Genomic DNA, 18,140 nt, shown 5'->3' on the forward strand with positions numbered 1-18,140 from the left:
GGCAGTGGTGCTGATAGGCAGCAGATCTCCACTGATGAGGAACAGCTGGCTCCTCCTTCTATCCAAGGGCAAGGAGAGCAGAGCTTAGGCAAGCCCAGAGAAGGGCTGCAAGGCTACTCAGTCTTGACTTGCCCCAACCCTCCTTACAATGAACACCTGGGATGTGGAGTAACTTAAGGAAAAGCCATGGGGAGTTAGTAGCCTTTGCCAAGGAACAATTGTTTCCTTTGGCTTACACTCCCCCAGCTTTGATTCATGCCTGTTGCTGTTTGCCCTTGCCTTGCTTTGGAGATTGCTCTCCGCCTTTTGTCTTGCACCTTGCCCTTGTTTTATAGACTGCCTTTGGCCTGTGCTTCTCTTGCAATTGCTCCTTGCCTTGGACCTTTTCTTTGCCTGGAGGACTGCCATTGTCTTGGACTCAGACTTGTGGACTGGACTTGAAACCTGGATCTTGCCTTGAGAGTGTGTTCCTGCTGTTGGGACTATACTTGTACTTATAGGGCAGTGTTTCTCAACCTTGGCAACTTGAAGATGTCTGGACTTCAACTCCCAGAATTCCCCAGCCAGCATTCCCCAGCCAGCATTCGCCCCCCAGACATCTTCAAGTTGCCAAGGTTGAGAAACACTGTTATAGGGGCTATTGTTTGGGGGATTGAGAGGAGGCTGTCTTCAGAGTAGCATGGGGATGGAGTCTTACTGGTGGTTGGAGGACAGTTTCTGGACCATTTGTTGAGATAAAGAAAGGATTATCTAGAACCCGGGTGTCAAACTCGTCTTGTCACATTGCTGTCACGTGATGTTTAGTGACATTTTTTCCCCCATTTGCCAGTTTGACACCTCTGCCTTGACCATCTGGGTCATAACAGAGAGATTGTGTAAATGAGTGGAATGTGGTTCAATAGGAAGACTCCTCTTAATGTCCACCAAAGGAGCCACCCAGGGCGTAAACCAGGGCTCCCCAAGCCATGGATGATGGACCGGTCCGCTGCCTGTTGAGAACCGAACTTTTAGAAATATATTTTTCTACTAGATAAATATTTTTTTGCAAGAAGCAATGATATTTAGTGCAAAGAATGGACAAAGGATTACAAAAGAAATTATTAAAAGATGTATATGTCTAGGCGGACCCAATAGCTTATCTATTTGAAAATGTGTTCAATGTTAGAAACTGAACAAGTAGAAAGTCCTTTTTTCTCCTGCAAGATTATTCGTTGTACTGAGTACAAACATGCCAGAAAGTCACATTTTATAGAATACATTATCAAATCAGTTTGAATATACTTTAGGTGTGTCTAGTGTTTTTCCAGTTGTTGCCAAGTGCCTTGCAATCATGTGATCAATATTTATAATTTCTCTGCAGGCTTTCCTGAAAGTCAATGAGGAAGCCTGCAAGGAAGGAATTAGGCCACTCTTCCCTGGCTGGTTCGTGGGGACTTAAAAAAGGTCCACCCTAAAATCCAAAGTGATTTTTTTCAGCCTACTTCTTGGACAGGAAAAGTGCTGCTTGGAAATGAGTTTTGAGGCTATTTATATTATGGGAAAGATAAAATTTATTCAGACATTAAAAATCATGATCATAAATGTGCCATTTAGAGGGTATTGGCCAAATATATATCAAGGCTGTGTCTAAAAAAGGCTGTGTTGTGGATTTTGACACAAGAAGCATTTTATAGAAGGAAAATGGTAACCAAGAGCCATGGTGGCGCAGTGGTTAGAATACAGTCCTGCAGGATACTTCTGCTGACTACCGGCTGCCTGAAATTTGGCAGTTCAATTCTCACCGGCTCAAGGTTGACACATCCTTCCATCCTTCCGAGGTGGGTAAAATGAAGACCCTGATTGTTGGGGGCAAAAGACTGACTCTGTAAACCGCTTAGAGAGGGCTGAAAAAGCACTGTGAAGTAGTGTATAAGTCTAAGTGCTATTGCTAAATAGAAAGGGTTAATTTATGGTGACATACTCAGATTTTCTGAGAAAGATTTCAAAGCTTGAAGAAAATATTTCATTTCCCAAAGGTTTTTTTATACACAATGATTAAAAAGATTTCAAATAGATAAAGGAATCTTTCATTTAGAATATTGTAAGTATGAAGTACATTGCACAAAGAATCCTCACAAGCCACGCTCTAATAAGATGATTAAAAAATATTACTATTATCATTATAAATTAAATTTATTTGCCACTTGCCTTACTACAAGGAGACTCTGGTGTCTTACAAAGTTAAAAGTAGCAATACAACTATACACTGTATGGCAACAAAATCTCTAAAATAACAAAAATAAAAATTCACAGAGGAATAATCAAACTACAGATACATAATTTAGCAGGGGGCTTCCCTTTTCACAGCAATTCTTCACCCAAATCCCTTTGGAACAGCCAGAGCGGAATTGGGATTGGAAGTAAACGGTTAGATTTACAAACTACAGTACCAGTAATGCTTGATCAGAAAGAGAAAAGCCTCCTACAACAAATGTTTAAATATTGGGAGGGTGGATTTAAGGACCAACTTTAATACTTTGAGTTCACTCCTTGTCTTCTATCAGAGGACCTAAATTGAAAAGAATGGTTTTATTTTTGAGAGAAATAAAATTTGGTTATTCGTGTAAAAAAGGAATGAACCTGACAGATTCTATTTTGAATAGACTTCATTTTACATTTTAGGCAAGAGTTACAGCCAAATATTATTCAAGCATTTTATTATTTATCTTAGCCTTTCTATTTAGCTGGAGAAAGCACTTTTATGCATTGTTATTTTTAGATTCTTACTTTACTTTCAGTCAGCTCGTATTGAAATCCTAATTCTCATTTATTGATTCATTGATTTTTGCAAGCAAATCCTCCTTGGGCACTGGGCATTTCTTCTGTTTGTGTCTCTCGTGGTCAATAAAGTTGCTTCTTTGACTTATGAGGGACGCGGTGGCTCAGTGGCTAAGACGCTGAGCTTGTCGATCAGAAAGTTCGGCGGTTCGAATCCCTCGTGCCGCTTCTTGTCCCAGCTTCTGCCAACCTAGCAGTTCGAAAGCATGTAAAGATGCAAGTAGAAAAATAAGGACCACCTTTGGTGGGAAGGTGACAGCGTTCCGTGCACTTTCGGCGTTTAGTCATGCACCACAATCTAGTTCGGATGTATACACAAGTACCTGGCCAAAGAAAAGAATCTTGCGAGTTTTGGAGGTAAGGAAATGTGTTATAAATGGCAAAGGTGCTACCGGGCGCCTTTCCCTTCAATTTTCACCCACGTAGGGGGAAAAAATCCCCCTTTGACAATCCGAGGGGCTCCCCGACTTCCCTGCACGGCGCAGGACAAGTGCCTGATTTAGAAGGGCGACCACGAGGTCATCGATCCTTCCCTGCCTTTTGCACGCAACGCCGTCCCAACCTCCGTTTCAGCCGCGGACCTTTCTGCGAAGCTCCCCGCCCCTCCCTCCTTCTCCCCCCCCCGCCCCCAATTCTGGGAAGAAGATTCTCTGGCAACCAGGGCCACTCTAGACGGCGCGTATCTATCGTTCGCACGCCTTTCCCCTTTCGTTCTCTGGCTACCACAGGGCCACTCCAGGCGGCGCGTATCTATGGTTCGGATCCATTAATTGCGGAGCGCAGAGCCTGGGTCGCGAAGGGAAATCGTGGCGGAAACGATTCGCAGTTTCTCTCCTCGGGCTCAGAAGCCCCGAAGCAGCCGACGCTCATTTCTCCCCACCTGGAAAGCGGAGAAAGGGGCGCGGAGAGGCTGGTGGGAGCCCTCTCGGCCTGCCTTGGGGCAGGAGACCCAGTGCACGGCAGGAGATATCCAAGGATGGAGGGCGCCCTCGTCCCGGAGGCTCTGCGCCGCCGCCTCCGCGATCGCTGCCGTGATCGCTGGGGCCAGGAGGCCGAGGGCCCCCGGGAGCTTTGCAGCCGCCTGCACCGGCTCTGCCGTCTGTGGCTGCGGCCAGAAAGGAGCAGCAAAGGGGAGATGGTGGGCCTGGTGGTGCTGGAGCAGCTGCTGGCCCTGCTGCCCCCGGAGATGGCCAGCTGGGTGAGGGAGTGCGGAGCCGAGAGCTGTTCCCAGGCGGTGGCCCTGGCCGAAGGTTTCCTGCTCAGCCAAGCCCAGAGGGAAGAGCCGGGAAAGGGGCAGCAGGTGAGGAAGGGGTCTCATCCTGGGAGCTGAGGATGGAGGGGGAGGGGAGGATCAAAGATCCATCCCTGTTGCAATAAAGGAGAATATTTGTAGCTCGAGGATGACACGGGGAGGGAGGGTGTACTTGATGTCTCTGAGTGTTGTCCCCAATTCGGGTCTGAGCCTGGTGCCGAGGCCAATGAAGGACGCCAGACACAAGATGCAGGTTTCGATTTCCTTTTTATTGGAGTGCTCCAAGGAAAAGGGGTCCTGGCCAAAATGCCAAGAACCAAAGATTAAGAAAGCTTTATATATTTTCACTAAAGCACAAGGCGGGACAAGGCGGGATAATAAGAAATACCATCTAATAAACATTTTAGTAATGATCTAACAAGGGGACACTGAGGCTCAGTGACGAAGACGCTCAGCTTGTCGATCAGAATCAACGATTTGAATCCCTAGTGCCGCGTAGCGGGATGAGCTCCCGTTACTTGCCCCAACTTCTCCCAACCTAGCAATTCGAAAGCATGCAAAAATGCAAGTAGAAAAATAAGAACCACTTTTGGTGGGAATTAACAGCGTTCTGTGTGCCTTCAGCGTTTAGTCATGCTGGCCACATGACCATGGAGACGTCTTCGTACAGCACTAGCTCTATAGTTTTCAAACAGAGATGAGCACCATCCCCTAGAGTCAGAAAAGACTAGCACGCATGTGCAAGGGGAACCTTTACCTTTTAATGATCTAACAATTGGTTCTATTGGTCTCTAGCCATCCCTATTCTTAAACCTTTGCTAATGAAGCTCCGGGAGTTACCTAATACAAATTTTATTTGCTCCAGACTATCTTTATTCCTAACTTTTAGCTGAGCTATGCAGGACTATGCAAACCTTTGTTACTGTTATCAGTCCTCTAACCACCTAGAATTGCTACAAGTGTTAATTGTGCATGTTCTCTGTGAACAAGCATTCTTTGTTCTTGCCAGAGAGACTACACAATGACAGGGTTTCCCCCATCTCCTTTCCAGTGTATGCCTTAACCTTGCTTTGTTTTAGCAGCCAGCCCATCATGAACTTGCTTGTTTTCTTGCAGAGGTTTCATTATCAAATTAGATAACACTCTCAATGCTAGTAAGGAGTGCTGTTTGCTGTCACTTTATATTCTGGTTGCTTGCCCTGTCAGGGTTGCTGGGAGTGGGCTTAAAGATTCTTCGGTTGGGCTGTTTACTGTTAACTCTTTAGCAGTTTCTTGATTGGGGTGTTGTTTATTTCTTGATTGTTGGTCTGATGTTAACTTTGGAGTTAATCTTATGCTGATTTGGGTGCTGATTGCTGGTGGGGAGGTGCTTGCGTCATTTTGTTCCCTTTTTGAATGGTTGGTTGTCTCTTTTGCATAGTTTATACATGTTACTAGTGTCTATGTCTCAGTTGATGGCTCATTTGTCAGCGTGCCAGGCTTCTAGAAGTCCTTTGGTGTTTTTTGGACTTGGTCTGGTCTAGGATGGTCATGTTTTTCTCAATTGAAACTCTGGTCAAATTTGTCCATATGTTGTGAAATTAAAGAATTTTCATCATGTCTTCTGACTGTTAATATCCGTGGAGGCATTCAGCCAGTCTTCTGCCTGTTTGTCCTCCCTACTGCTTGTTGCAGTCCTTACATTGTGTGTTGTAGATCTCCAACCTTCACAATGTTAAGACATATAGACTTCAACTCCCAGTATTCCCCAGCCAGCCAGCACGGTATCCAACCTACAGCATGGCTGGCTGAGGAATTCTGGGAGTTGAAGTCCATAAGTCTTAAGGTTGCCAAGGTTGGGGGGCCCTGTTGTAGATGACTCCTGGTTCTTTTTTCCCTTCTGGAGTTGTTGGGTCTTTTGTTTGCTTAGGATGTTTTGAAGGGCCTTTAGTTGGCTTGTGTGCTATGCTGATTCCATGTGGTTGTAGTAGTCTATTGGTGGTTTCTGAGATATTCTTGATGTATGGCAGGGTGATTCTTTTGAGGGTTTGTGTTGGTTGTGCTGTATTGGGTTGAGTGGTCAGGGACTTTTTGATAACGTTTCATGGATATCTACTTTGTTTGAATATGTTGTATAGAGCCTCCGTGTCTTTCTCCTGCTGCTTGGGGTTGCTGCAGTGTGTTTGGACGTATCTAAATAAAGTTCTTACACAGCGTCTCCTGTGGGAGTTTGGGTTGTCACTTTGGAAGTGGAGCAACTGGTAGGTATGGGTGGAAACTCGCATTTCTAGTTTGCCACTGTAGTCTCGGCTGATCAGGATGTCCAGGATGGGTAGCGAGTTGTTGTTTTCTTCTTCTCTAGTAAACTGGATTCCTTTCAAAATGTTATTGATGGTCCTGTGGGTGTTCTCTAATTGGTCCTTTTTTATTATGGTAAAGGTGTCATTTACATATATGATCCATATTTTTGGTTGTATTTGTGGAAGTACTATGACTACTAGACATTGCATGATGACCTTCACTATAAGTCCTGAAAGTGGTGATCCCATAGGTGTCCCTTTAATTTAGACCATACCCACCAACATTGAAATGGCAAGCCACCAGCGTCTGCATTTCCTGTGTTGGATGAGAAGAGCTCATCTTTCTCCCTCTATCCTGGCCACCTTTTACAGAGGCACGATTGAGACTATTTTAACAAAGTGCATTATTGTTTGGTTCAGTGGTACCGTGTTTCCCCGAAATTACGACATGTCCTGATAATAAGACCATGCCATACCTGCCATACAGCCAGGCAGAGCGCCACTCACCAACCTAGAGATATCCTGAAGGCGCAGAGCTGCAGGAGCCGGGGGGAGGGGGGCAAAGGCGCTCACATTGCTTGATGCCTTTGGGATACCACTAGGTTGATGGGTGGCGCTGTGCCCAGCTAGAGCGGGGGGGTTGCCAGACAGCTGCTCTCACGAGCAGCTGCCCGGCAATGCCTCTTTCCAGCTGGGCAGAGCGCCACTCACTGACCCAGTAATATCCCAAAGGCGCTAAGCCGTGTGGCGCCCTACCCGGCTGGAAAGAGAGGTTGCGCGAGCACTTGTTCTGCCTCCAGCTCGCATGCCTCCTTGCCTCACTATGCCCAACTCTCCCTGCAGGGCTGGGCCAGGCCGCCGCCCCACTGCTGCTGCTGCCATGCTCTGAGCATAACCAGTTTCCAAACTCCTGAGATCCGCTGCCGAGTCTTCCGGCAGCGGCCGCTCTGGGACTACGTTCTATGGTTGTGGGCTGGCTGTTGGAGAGAGTCTTCCCGCAGCCAGCCCACAACCATAGAACCTAGTCCCAGAGCGGCGGCTGGCGGAAGACTCGGCAGTGGATCTCCGGAGTTTGGAAGCCGGTTATGCTTGGAGTATGGCGGCAGCGGCAGTGACGGTGGCGCCCTGGCCCAGCCCTGCAGGGAGAGTTGGGCATGGCGAGGCAGGGAGGCATGCGAGCTGGAGGCAGAACAAGTGCTCGCGCAACCTCTTTTTCCAGCCGGGCAGAGCGCCACGTGGCTTAGCGCCTTTGGGATCTTATTGGGTTGGTGAGTGGCGCTTTGCCTGGCTGGAATGGGGCGCTGCTGGGCGGCTGCTCATGAGCGTGGTCACCTCATGGCAGCTTTGTTGCTCTGCTGCCGTTTGCCTCTGAGGCTGTGCCCGGCTCTTCGGGCATCTGCTTGCAAGAGAGCAGCCATCCGGCAACCCCAAACCAATAAGCCCGCCCCGATAATAAGGCCCAAGGAAAAAAAAATTGGGGGGTCAAAAGAAAATAAGGGCTAGAGGAGGAAAATTGAGCAACAAATGGTCCATTTTTTTGCTCATTTCTGCCCTCCCCAGCCCCCAGGAGCTCTCTGAAAGCCTCCTACAAGTTATGCACGGTCATTTTGATGAAGGAGGTGGGGTTACAGGAGGCACAAAATGTTCTATTCAGTGTATAAGATGCACCCAGATTTTCAGCCTCTTTTTTGAGGGAAAAAGGTGCGTCTTATACTCCAAAAAATACGGTACATTTTATATACATAAAAACGCAGCTTGCTGTTCTAACTCCCCTCTGTTCATCACTTACTCAGAAATATCAGGCATATACAGAGCAGAGTCCCTGGATTCTCTCTGAATTGGGCTAGGGAAGCAAAAAATAAGGAATGCGAACTAACATGGATATTGTCCTGTGAAAGTGGATCATGAACCAGGCTGTTTCTTCAGATGCAGGAGGAGAATTTGGCTGAGCTCCGGGGCAGAGGAGATGGATCCAGCTCTACGCAGGACCTGTTTTTCAGGAGGATCCAATTTGGGCCCCTTTGCCAGGTAAGTGCAAGTTTCTTCTGAGAGCAATAGAGTTTCAGCTCCATCCATTCATGAGCTGCTTTTAACACCAAATGCTGAGTCTGTCTGCATTTGAACAGAATATTCTGCTGAGCCACACATTTGACTTTCAAGTTTGTTCTGGAAATGCAAACAAGAGACAATTCACAGGCAGGGAATCTTGTATTAGAAATGTAATTTATTTGTAGAAAGAGTTTAATATTTCTTAATACTATTCAGTATTGTCTAAAAGGAGTTAGAAAAGAAACCCATGAATTAAAACAATAACAATGGGATTTAACATACTTGAGAAGTATTGTTTGTTTTATTAAATTTTTATGCCACCCATCTCCTTTGTAAGGTGACTGTAAGTACACCAGCAAAAATAAAGCACATGAAGGATAAACCAGTAAGTCAACACTAAATGGTTGTAACAATAAGGCTTTTGGTCAAGTGACCTGCGATTTCAAGGACATTACCCATATTTTGAAATAGGTTAGGAAAGAAATTACTAGTGACTATGTCCTGTTTTCTCAGGAATTTGGTCAGCGGGGCAGGTGAGTCTAGGGCAGGGGTGTCAAACTCACATAGGAAAGAAAATGGTAAGTGAGCACCTGTCTACTCTAGATGAATTCAAATCACCAGGACCGGATGAATTACACCCCAGGGTTCTGAAGGCAGATGAGATCTCAGTACCACTGAACTATATGTTTCAGAGATCCTGGAGTACCGGGGAACCGCTAGAGGACTGGAAAAAATCTTCAAAAAAGGGGAAAAAAACAGATCCAGGAAACTATAGACCTATCAGCCTGACCTCAATACCAGGAAAGATTCTGGAAAAGATAATCAAGCAACAAATTAGAGAACCCCTAGAAGCAAACCAAGTAATAGCCAAAAGCCAACATCAAAAACATGTCAAAAACAGATCATGCCAGACTAATCTTATTGCATTCTTTGATAATGTGACAAAATTAGTGGACCAGAGGAATGCTGTCGATATAGTTTACTTGGACTTCAGTAAGGCATTTGATAAGGTAGACCATAACCTACTACTAGATAAAGTAGAAGAATGTGGATTAGACAGCATCACACCAGATGGATTCGTAACTGGCTCACCAACCACACTCAACGTGTAGTCCTCAATGGAACTGCATCTTCATGGAGGGAAGTATGCAGTGGAGTACACCAAGGCTCTGTTTTGGGCCCAGTACTCTTCAACATCTTCATCAATGGTTTGGATGAGGGAATAAATGGGGAACTCATCAGATTTGCAGATGACACCAAGCTGGCAGGAATAGCCAACACTCCAGAAGATAGGCTAAAGATACAGAAGGATCTTGACAAACTTGAACAATGGGCACTATCTAACAAAATGAAATTCAATGGTGAAAAGAGTAAGGTTCTACATTTAGGCAACAAAAACGAAATGCACAGGTACAGTATAGGTGGTAGTGTGCAGCAGCTGCCAAAAAAGCCAACACAGTTCTAGGCTGCATAAACAGAGGGATAGAATCAAGATCACTTGAAGTGTTAATACCACTTTATAATGCCTTGGTAAGGCCACACTTGGAATACTGCATTCAGTTCTGGTCGCCACGATGTAGAAAAGATGTGGAGACTCTAGAAAGTGTGCAGAAAAGAGCAAAAAGATGATTAGGGGACTGGAGACTAAAACATATGAAGAACTGTTGCAGGAACTGGCTATGTCTAGTTTAATGAAAAGAAGGAGTAGGGGAGACATGATAGCAGTGTTCCAATATCTCAGGGGTTGCCACAAAGAAGAGGGAGTGAAACTATTCTCCAAAGCACCTGAGGGCAGAACTAGAAGCAATGGGTGTAAACTAATCAAGGAGAGAAGCAACTTAGAACAAAGGAGAAATTTCCTGACAGTTAGAACAATTAATCAGTGGAACAGCTTGCCCCCAGAAGTTGTGAATGCCTCAACACTGGAAGTCTTTAAGAAGATGTTGGTTAGCCATTTGTCTGGAATGGTATAGGGTTTCCTGTTTAGGCAGGGGGCTGGACTAGAAGACCCTTCCAACTCTGCTATTGTATTGTATGTAACATATCGGGACTTTTCCTCCCTTTGCTAAACTAGGGGCGGGGGTGTGTGTCACGCATCTGGCCCATGGGGTGTGAGTTTGACACCCCTGTTCTAGGGGATTTTCTGCCCCAAACCACCTTGCTGAGTTATTCCAGCCCAGTGGGAAGCTCCCCAAGGGTGGCTTGTGCTGCATTCTACAACCTAGAAGCACCTAAGTCATGATTTGCAAGCTACAGCAGCTTCCCAACCCCAAGGACTATTTGGACAGGAAGACATGAATCTGTCGTGAAAGCAGATGGCCATTTGGTCTGTTTTCTGTTGTGTGCAGGAAGAGAGGAAACTTTCAACTGTTTCCTGGGATTGTCTGCTAAAGAACACTTTCCCTCCCCCCCTCTTTCTAGAGCTCTGATACCTTTGAGGAGGTGACTGTGGATTTCACGGAGGAGGAGTGGAGGCTGCTAGATTCTGGTCAGAAAACCTTATGCTGGGAAGTCATGAAAGAGTTTTCTAGGAATTTGACTAATCTGGGTAAGGCCAGGCTGTTCATCTCTCTACAAGGCCATGGCAGAAATACTCTCTATAGATTTGGGAAATATCCTAGATCAGTGATGGCGAGCCATTTGTCAGGGCACGCAAGGCGCTGCCCTGTCAGCTGGCCAACACGCATGTGCGCGCTGGCTAGCTGAGTTCACTCTTTTTTAAAGCCATTTTTCACCCTCCCCAGGCTCCAGAGGCTTTATAGGAGCCTAGGGAGGACGGAAATAGCCCCCTCGCCCCTCTGAAGGGCCTCCGGAGGCTTCATGAGCTTTCCTGAAGCCTCCGGAGCACAAAAAACTGGCCCTACGGGCAAACCGGAAGTTTGGGAACGGACTTCCGCTTTGCTCGGAGGGTTGTTTTGACTTCTCCGGAGGCTTCAGGGAAGCCTCCTGAAGGTCCCTGAAGCTCCAGAGCGCTCAAAATGACCCTCTGAGTAAACCGGAAGTGACTTTCAGTTCGCTCAGAGGGTTGTTTTGACTGCTCCGGAGGCTTCAGGGAAGCCTCCTGAAGGTCCCTGAAGCTTCCAAAGGGTTTCCGGGGGGCGTGGGAGGCTTTTTTCGCCCTCCCCAGGCTCCTATAAAGCCTCTGGAGCCTGGGGAGGGCGAAAAAAGCATGCAAAAAATGGGGGGGGGGAGCGCCTGTAGTGCAGGCATGGGCATTGGGGGGGGGTTTAGCGCATTGCATTATGGGTGCGGCATGCCCGCACATGCCCCCACCCTGCGCTCCCCCCACTTATGGCACGCGAGTCAAAAAGGGTTCACCATTTCTGTCTTAGATCCTCCATGGAAATGGCTGAGCAGATTGACTGAGCAACACCAAAGCCTAAATATGTTTCTTGGCTGAAAAACTCCTTGAATCCCATCAGAGTCTCCCAGATAAGAATTTGCAGATATTACCTCCTGGCTAGACAAGTGGATTGTACCAAACCTATAAAACAGATTGGCATGTTTTTGAAGGGGGGGGAGGCGGACTCCCCTCCACCCTTCTAAATTCTAATCAGAATGTCGATTTTCTTTTTTCCAAACAGCTGATGTGTCTGTGAATGAGAATGGAGGGGGGAAGCCGTCCACTTCTCTTCCTGTTGGTATTCGTGGCTTCCTGTCCCAGCAAGATCAGGAAGAAAAGAGAAAAGGGAAACAGAGAAAAAAAGAAAATATGAATTTGAATTACATAAATACGGCAAAAAGCAGACTAAAGAAAAACTGCCCGGCTGCAGACAACGTAGAGAATAACTCCTTCACTCCTACTTCACCAAAGAAACTGTATAGGAAGCACAAATTACATAGCTCTGCAAAATCTGGGGGGGATTCCAGTCAGAGCAGAAAAAGGGAACTTGGCATGCAGAGTGGAAAGAATTTCAGCAATAAAAGTAATCTTGATAGCCCCAAAAAGATCCACATCACAAAGACACCACATAAATGTCAGTATTGTGGAAAGACCTTTACCCAGAGTGGACATTTTAATCTTCATCTAAAGACGCACACAGGAGAGAAACCGCATAAATGCTTCGAATGTGGAAAGACCTTTATCCGAAAAGATCAGCTTGATCTTCATGAAAGGATCCACACTGGGGAAAAACCGTATAAGTGCAGGGAATGTGGAAAGAGGTTCGGGATCAAAAGTAGTTTTAGTCGCCACCGAAGGAGTCACGTAGGGGAGAAACCATACAAATGCCTAGAGTGTGGAAAGGGCTTTTTAATCAAAAGTGCCCTTACTCTGCACCAGAGGGGCCACACAGGAGAGAAACCATTTAAATGTGTGGAATGTGGGTTGAGTTTAATTACCCAGGGGAAATTGAATCGCCACCAAAAGATCCACACAGGGGAGAGACCCTATAAATGCCTGGAGTGTGGAAAGAGCTTTACCCGAAAAGGACACCTTCATCGTCATGAAAGTATCCACACAAGGGAGAATGTCATGGCCCCATTGGAGCCCAATTCAGAGGAAGAAGAGGAGGAGGAGGAATAAGAAAAACTGGGACTGTCCAACAGGGATAGCAATAGCACTTAGACTTATATCCCGCTTCACCGTGTTTTTACAGCCCTTTCTAAGCAGTTTACAGAGTCAGCCTATTGCCCCCAACAATTTGGGTCCTCATTTTACCCACCTCGGAAGGATGGACGGCTGAGTCAACCTTGAGCCTGGTGAGATTTGAACTGCCGAACTGCAGTTAGCCATCAGCTGAAGTAGTCTTATTCTGCCCCAGTGATGCAGATGGCTTGGGGCATGCAGTTAAACTCCACGCTTAGGACGTTCTTTCAGATCAAGTTTATTATCAGGCATTCTTAATAGCGAAACTTAACAGTTCAGTGTTAAGATACTTGTGACTTTCCATGATCTGTCCCATGACGTAGTGTAAAAAGTCTGTGGTTTTCTATCCCCTTGATGAGCAGAGATGAAGAGGGGAGACGCGTTCTGCCCCATCCCAGTTAACCAAGGGCGATTCAGAGAGTGACCGGTAATAAATCACTTTTCCCAGGCAGAATACCCGCTGCCCAATCAGGGAACACAGATGTGGTCACATGTTATGGAACTACATTTCCCACAAGGCAGTTCTGCCCACATTTCCCATAAGGTGGCTACATTTCCCATGAGGTAGTTTCTTAAAGGAGACAGTTCTTAATTCCTACACATTAGCTATATACTGGTGGGACAGCACAAGTCTGCAGTACTGCGCTCTAACCACTGCACCACCTTGGCTCTCCCTTAGCATATTTGGAGAGGCCAGGGGCTTAGGAAGGTGCTGTCCCAGGCCCCAACGGGGTGCTGCCTGCCTGCACAGACACAGTGGGAGTATCAGCTGCTGATGGGCAGTGGTGCTGATAGGCAGCAGATCTCCACTGATGAGGAACAGCTGGCTCCTCCTTCTATCCAAGGGCAAGGAGAGCAGAGCTTAGGCAAGCCCAGAGAAGGGCTGCAAGGCTACTCAGTCTTGACTTGCCCCAACCCTCCTTACAATGAACACCCGGGATGTGGAGTAACTTAAGGAAAAGCCATGGGGGGTTAGTAGCCTTTGCCAAGGAACAATTGTTTCCTTTGGCTTACACTCCCCCAGCTTTGACTCATGCCTGTTGCTGTTTGCCCTTGCCTTGCTTTGGAGATTGCTCTCCGCCTTTTGTCTTGCACCTTGCCCTTGTTTTATAGACTGCCTTTGGCCTGTGCTTCTCTTGCAATTGCTCCTTGCCTTGGACCTTTTCTTTGCCTGGAGGACTGCCATTGTCTTGGACTCAGACTTGTGGACTGGACTTGAAACCTGGATCTTGCCTTGAGAGTGTGTTCCTGCTGTTGGGACTATACTTGTACTTATAGGGCAGTGTTTCTCAACCTTGGCAACTTGAAGATGTCTGGACTTCAACTCCCAGAATTCCCCAGCCAGCATTCCCCAGCCAGCATTCGCCCCCCAGACATCTTCAAGTTGCCAAGGTTGAGAAACACTGTTATAGGGGCTATTGTTTGGGGGATTGAGAGGAGGCTGTCTTCAGAGTAGCATGGGGATGGAGTCTTACTGGTGGTTGGAGGACAGTTTCTGGACCATTTGTTGAGATAAAGAAAGGATTATCTAGAACCCGGGTGTCAAACTCGTCTTGTCACATTGCTGTCACGTGATGTTTAGTGACATTTTCCCCCCCATTTGCCAGTTTGACACCTCTGCCTTGACCATCTGGGTCATAACAGAGAGATCGTGTAAATGAGTGGAATGTGGTTCAATAGGAAGACTCCTCTTAATGTCCACCAAAGGAGCCACCCAGGGCGTAAACCAGGGCTCCCCAAGCCATGGATGATGGACTGGTCCGCTGCCTGTTGAGAACCAAACTTTTAGAAAGATATTTTTCTTCTAGATAAATATTTTTTTGCAAGGAGCAATGATATTTAGTGCAAAGAATGGACAAAGGATTACAAAAGAAATTATTAAAAGATGTATATGTCTAGGCGGACCCAATAGCTTATCTATTTGAAAATATGTTCAATGTTAGAAACTGAACAAGTAGAAAGTCCTTTTTTCTCCTGCAAGATTATTCGTTGTACTGAGTACAAACATGCCAGAAAGTCACATTTTATAGAATACATTATCAAATCAGTTTGAATATACTTTAGGTGTGTCTAGTGTTTTTCCAGTTGTTGCCAAGTGCCTTGCAATCATGTGATCAATATTTATAATTTGTCTGCAGGCTTTCCTGAAAGTCAATGAGGAAGCCTGCAAGGAAGGAATTAGGCCACTCTTCCCTGGCTGGTTCGTGGGGACTTAAAAAAGGTCCACCCTAAAATCCAAAGTGATTTTTTTCAGCCTACTTCTTGGACAGGAAAAGTGCTGCTTGGAAATGAGTTTTGAGGCTATTTATAGTATGGGAAAGATAAAATTTATTCAGACATTAAAAATCATGATCATAAATGTGCCATTTAGAGGGTATTGGCCAAATATATATCAAGGCTGTGTCTAAAAAAGGCTGTGTTGTGGATTTTGACACAAGAAGCATTTTATAGAAGGAAAATGGTAACCAAGAGCCATGGTGGCGCAGTGGTTAGAATACAGTCCTGCAGGATACTTCTGCTGACTACCGGCTGCCTGAAATTTGGCAGTTCAATTCTCACCGGCTCAAGGTTGACACATCCTTCCATCCTTCCGAGGTGGGTAAAATGAAGACCCTGATTGTTGGGGGCAAAAGACTGACTCTGTAAACCGCTTAGAGAGGGCTGAAAAAGCACTGTGAAGTAGTGTATAAGTCTAAGTGCTATTGCTAAATAGAAAGGGTTAATTTATGGTGACATACTCAGATTTTCTGAGAAAGATTTCAAAGCTTGAAGAAAATATTTCATTTCCCAAAGGTTTTTTTATACACGATTAAAAAGATTTCAAATAGATAAAGGAATCTTTCATTTAGAATATTGTAAGTATGAAGTACATTGCACAAAGAATCCTCACAAGCCACTCTCTAATAAGATGATTAAAAAAATATTACTATTATCATTATAAATTAAATTTATTTGCCACTTGCCTTACTACAAGGAGACTCTGGTGTCTTACAAAGTTAAAAGTAGCAATAAAACTATACAACTATACACTGTATGGCAACAAAATCTCTAAAATAACAAAAATAAAAATTCACAGAGGAATAATCAAACTACAGATACATAATTTAGCAGGGGGCTTCCCTTTTCACAGCAATTCCTCACCCAAATCCCTTTGGAACAGCCAGAGCGGAATTGGGATTGGAAGTAAACGGTTAGATTTACAAACTACAGTACCAGTAATGCTTGATCAGAAAGAGAAAAGCCTCCTACAACAAATGTTTAAATATTGGGAGGGTGGATTTAAGGACCAACTTTAATACTTTGAGTTCACTCCTTGTCTTCTATCAGAGGACCTAAATTGAAAAGAATGGTTTTATTTTTGAGAGAAATAAAATTTGGTTATTCGTGTAAAAAAGGAATGAACCTGACAGATTCCATTTTGAATAGACTTCATTTTACATTTTAGGTAAGAGTTACAGCCAAATATTATTCAAGCATTTTATTATTTATCTTAGCCTTTCTATTTAGCTGGAGAAAGCACTTTTAAAGGTCACTTTGACTTCTGTCAAACTTAGCAAAGCTTTTTGGTGCTTTCCAACTGGGGAAGCTGAGCTAAGAGGAATTAGATAGAACATGGATGTACCAGGGAATGTTGGCCTCAGATTTGTTCTCAAGAGCCTGATATGAGTTGATTAATTGTCTTGTTATTGTCATGTAATGGAAATTTGTATTGTCACGTAACAAGAACTGAAATCATGTAATGTATGGGAACGGGACTTGAAATGATGATGGCTTTCTATTAAGGGATTGTTTTCAGGAAGCCACCAATGGAATTATAGACAAGCACAATTATACGACTGTCTTATGAAACGCTTTTATGTAATCGATGACACCCACAAACAAATAATGTGTTTAAATCCTGTGTTTAGTCTTATTGATCATTCTCTCTCTCTGATTGAGAATCCTCTTGCACAAGAGAAAAATAAATGCTTTTCGTTGCTCATAATCTCCTTGCCATTTTTCTTAATACATAGAAAATGTATAGCAAATATATTTTTCTAACAATTTTCAAACAACATTGGATGTTAAATAATAAACTGTAGAATTTATATTGTACATTCAAAACCTAAAGGAAAAATAATTCCTGTGTAAAAGATATAGAAATTGCAACTCTCAGAAATCTAGTTATCATGTGGAATTTGGGTTTTTTATATTTTTAAAAAAAGGCTTGTTCCCTGATCTTTAGTTCTATACAGATTCTTGATACATTGATTTCGGGCCATCGAATCAGTATTGACAAATGACATCGGTAAGATTTCCTCCAAGATAATCGGTTCTTTCACGATTTCCAGGGGTGTGTTTTTAAACAGAGACATGAAAAAACGACGAGATCTGTGCCAGCTCCGTCAAACTGAAACCCTCAGTCCTCTAGGCCCACTTCTGCTCTAGCAACCCGGCAAACGAACCAGCGGGAGAAACGCTTTATGCCTAAAACAGAAAGTCTCGTGTCTAGGAAGGGACTATAGGAAAGGAAGCTGTCTGCTCCAGCCACCCTGCAAACTTCAAGGGCGAGGCTTCCCGTGTTTGCAGCCCCACGTCCAACATGCCTCCCCCTCCCCGATTTTAACGCCACATTTAGCCCCCCAATCCGTTCGTGCTTCTGGACCTAGAGACGAAGAAGAGCTCCATCTTTCAGCTGAGGGTCCCCGATTTTTCTCCACGGCGCAGGACCTGCAAGCGCCTGGTTAAGAGGGGCGCCACGGAGATCGGTCTTTGCCTTCCCTTTGCACGCATCGCCATACCATCCTCCGCTTCCGCCTCCCCCCCCCCAGCCCCTCGGAACAAGAGCAGCCGCGCAACGATTCCTGCAGGCCGGAAGAGGAAGGTCCCCGTTCGTTTTCTTTCTCCTAGGGCCGCTCTAGGAGGCACGTGTCTATCGTTCGAAATCCTTGGTGAGGCACGTGAGGCCAGCAGCGCGCAAGAAATTGGCGGGAACGATTGTCCGTTGCTCTCCTCAGGTGCAAAATCCCCGGCGAAGCCGAGACTCATTTCTCCCCTCCTGGACAGCGGAGAAGGGGGTGCGGAAGGTCCGGAGAACATTAGGGACTGTCTTTGGCTTCTTTTGTCCGTTCACGAGCAGGAGACACAATGGAGACCCAGAGGTCTCCAGGGATGG

The 18,140-nt window shown here is 45.4% G+C and overlaps 2 protein-coding genes and 1 long non-coding RNA gene across 3 annotated transcripts in view; 2 read left to right on the forward strand and 1 right to left on the reverse strand.

Moving 5' to 3' along the window:
* Nucleotides 1–18,140, forward strand: part of LOC106555891 (uncharacterized) — a 40,160-nt gene that overhangs the window by 10,246 nt on the left and 11,774 nt on the right. The window lies entirely within an intron of this gene.
* LOC148047681 (uncharacterized) lies at nucleotides 3,622–16,970 on the forward strand. The gene is made up of 4 exons (XM_087711673.1): nucleotides 3,622–4,117; nucleotides 8,275–8,376; nucleotides 10,819–10,945; nucleotides 11,982–16,970. Exons 1-4 carry the CDS (start codon nucleotides 3,794–3,796, stop codon nucleotides 12,920–12,922), a joined length of 1,494 nt encoding a protein of 497 aa, XP_087567799.1. The 5' UTR covers nucleotides 3,622–3,793; the 3' UTR covers nucleotides 12,923–16,970.
* LOC148047682 (uncharacterized) lies at nucleotides 16,872–17,776 on the reverse strand. The gene is made up of 2 exons (XR_015696171.1): nucleotides 17,631–17,776; nucleotides 16,872–17,452 (listed from the first exon to the last, which is right to left on the reverse strand). It is a non-coding gene; the product is annotated as an uncharacterized LOC148047682 (long non-coding RNA).

The sequence above is a fragment of the Thamnophis sirtalis genome, unplaced genomic scaffold (genome assembly GCF_051295495.1).
Source record: "Thamnophis sirtalis isolate CommonGarterSnake01/CBP01778 unplaced genomic scaffold, rThaSir2_p1.2 scaffold_3, whole genome shotgun sequence".
NCBI classification, from domain to species: Eukaryota; Metazoa; Chordata; class Lepidosauria; order Squamata; family Natricidae; genus Thamnophis; species Thamnophis sirtalis.